Source organism: Pygoscelis adeliae, unplaced genomic scaffold (assembly GCF_000699105.1).
Source record: "Pygoscelis adeliae isolate BGI_AS28 unplaced genomic scaffold, ASM69910v1 Scaffold182, whole genome shotgun sequence".
In the NCBI taxonomy this organism is placed as follows: domain Eukaryota; kingdom Metazoa; phylum Chordata; class Aves; order Sphenisciformes; family Spheniscidae; genus Pygoscelis; species Pygoscelis adeliae.
In genome coordinates, this window is record NW_008824669.1 from 35,382 (window position 1) to 38,094 (window position 2,713).

Genomic DNA, 2,713 nt, shown 5'->3' on the forward strand with positions numbered 1-2,713 from the left:
CCGTTTCTCGGCCCCCCCCCCCTTGCTTTTTCCTCTTACGTCGTATCCTCACTGCTCGCACAGGGTAGCTGTGGGCAAGGGAGTCGAAAGAAGGGCTACGGGAAAGACTTTCTGGGTTTTGTGGAGTATTTTTAGGCCATTTTTGTTAACGAGCATGAGATTTCTGGTCCGCACCCTGCCGCCGTCTGACGGCACTTCCCGCGGGTCAGGCCTTCATCCGATGTCTCCATCCTCTCCATCACCCAGGCGCTGCCTACGGGCAGGGAAAAGCCCCATGAACTAGAGCAGGCGCGAGTCCTTGTCCCCTCCGGTCCTATGGGGTGACCTTCAATGTGCTTTTCTTAGCAGCACCTCATTTTTTTGCAGCGTCTGTGCGTAGCAGGTAGTTATTTATGGAAATGGATCCATCGTCTGGTGGGTGCAAATAAGGGGTTTTAGGGCGCTTGGTGTTGCTGGATGCAGCTGGCTGGAGCATCTCATCTCTGCTGTTGGCACTGAAGGTGGTCCTCGTGATGGTTTGGGTGAGGGTTGGCTGTGCTTGCTGGTGGGTCTCAAGCCACTTCTGAAGGTGGACGTGGTGATTGAGGGCCCATCGCTCCAACCAGAGCTAGGCACAGGAGTCCCCAAACCTGGGTCAACTTAAATGGTCTTAATAGTGACCTTAACACACGTGGCTTTTGGAAATGGTGGATGGGCTATGGGCGTTGGTGTGTGCATGGGGAGCATCATGAAGACATAGGCAGGCAAGGACCTGCCAGCATTGCGTCGCTTTTGGGTCGTATTGCCCCCCCGGTGCTCAATTTCTCCTTTTCTTCCTTTTTTTTTCCCTCTTGTTCTGTAGATTCCCAAGTTCTTCAGGAGCCGGGGGATCGGTCACACTGGTGCGTGGTGGCATACTGGGAAGAGAAGACGCGCGTGGGTCGGCTGTACTCTGTCCAAGAGCCCTCCCTGGATATCTTCTATGATCTACCTCAGGGGAATGGTTTCTGCCTCGGACAGCTCAACTCGGACAACAAAAGCCAACTGGTGCAGAAGGTCCGCAGCAAGATCGGCTATGGCATCCAGCTCACCAAGGAAGTGGACGGCGTGTGGGTGTACAACCGCAGCAGTTACCCCATCTTCATCAAGTCGGCCACACTGGACAACCCCGACTCCAGGACGTTGCTGGTTCACAAAGTGTTCCCAGGTTTTTCCATCAAGGCTTTTGACTACGAGAAGGCGTACAGCTTGCAGAGACCCAACGACCATGAGTTCATGCAGCAACCATGGACCGGATTTACTGTTCAGATCAGCTTTGTGAAAGGCTGGGGCCAGTGCTACACGAGACAGTTTATCAGCAGTTGCCCGTGCTGGTTGGAGGTTATTTTTAATAACCGATGACTCGAGACAGAGTGGACTCATGACATTTATACTACTTTGCTGCTATTATTTCCTTCTGAGTGCTTGCTTTTCATGCAAACTTTTTGTTTTTGTTTTGTTTTGTTTGTTCCCCCTCCCTCCCCCCGTTTTGAGAAATAGCTTATGGAAAGATTTTTTTGCCTTGGGTATTTTGATAAATATATCTATTTTTTAAAAGTGTGAATGACCAATAAGCCTCTGAAAGGATTATCATATGTGATCGACGGATTCGGAAGCCACTTGCTATGTTTTACAGCTCCTTCTCTTGGATAAAACAACAAGATACCTGTATTTTTTACGCACCACCTTCCCCTTGCCGCCAGCCGTCCCGGGTGACGGTGACACCGAGACCCCTTCCCCAGCGGTGCTAACCCCACGTTGCCGCCGAAGGATGGTGCAAAACCTTCCCAGCCAGGTCTTTACCCACCCTTTTAATTTTTATTTTATTTTTCTTGTTTCTGGGTTCACGTCTTGTCACTGTGTTCATCCTTCCACTGCTTTTTTTTTTTTTTACGGTCATGGATTGAGGCAAGGGGAGAAAAACAACAGCGGAGAAACCTCGTGCACGGCCCGTGCTTTATAATTTGAGCTGAGATGCGAAGCGACAGAAGCCTAAGCCTAAAACAAAACAAAACAAAACCAAACCAACAAAACAAATGGGAAAACAAAAGAAAAAGTGTTCACAATAGTTGGTCTGTTGTAACCTGCTTAGATCAGGTTATCCCGGTACCATCCTATCTGGAAATGCAGTTGTGCTTTCATTTCTTCTTGAATTCATACACGAGTATGATACTTTTACACTGTTCTTAGCTCAATGAGCATGTTTAGACCTTAACATAAGCTATTTTTCTAAATATAAAGGTTTAAATGAACAAGAGAGCATTCTCATTGGAACTTTAGCATTGTAGTGCTTTGGAAATAAAACACACAAAAAAAAGGACTCCTTAAAAAAACCCTGAGATTTATTAAAGAAAAAAATGTATTTTATGTTATATATAAATATATTATTACTTGTAAATATAAAGACGTTTTATAAGCATCATTATTTATGTATTGTGCAATGTGTATAAACGAGAAAAAAATAAGAAAGATGCACTTTGCTTTAATATAAATGCAAATAACAAATGCCAAATTAAAAAAAAAAAAAAAAAAGAACACGAGATTGGTGTTTTTTTCTATGGGTGTTATCATCCAGATGAATGTTTTTTCTAAAGGAGTTTATGTTCCATTAAAAAATAAAAACGTACACTTGATCCCAGGCTGTGCCGAGTGGCTTTTTTAGTGGCGGGGGGGGGGGGGGGGGGGGGGAGAGGGG

General features: G+C 45.9%; 1 protein-coding gene across 1 annotated transcript in view; it reads left to right on the forward strand.

The window, feature by feature from the left end:
* SMAD7 (SMAD family member 7) overlaps nucleotides 1–1,582 on the forward strand; it is a gene marked incomplete at its 5' end in the record, with an annotated part of 24,795 nt that extends 23,213 nt beyond the window's left edge. Inside the window, one exon of the mRNA XM_009322975.1 lies at nucleotides 842–1,582. Within this exon, the coding sequence (XP_009321250.1) occupies nucleotides 842–1,380 (539 nt within the window). The remainder of the gene's footprint in view (nucleotides 1–841) is intronic.
* Nucleotides 1,583–2,713: the final 1,131 nt, after the last annotated feature.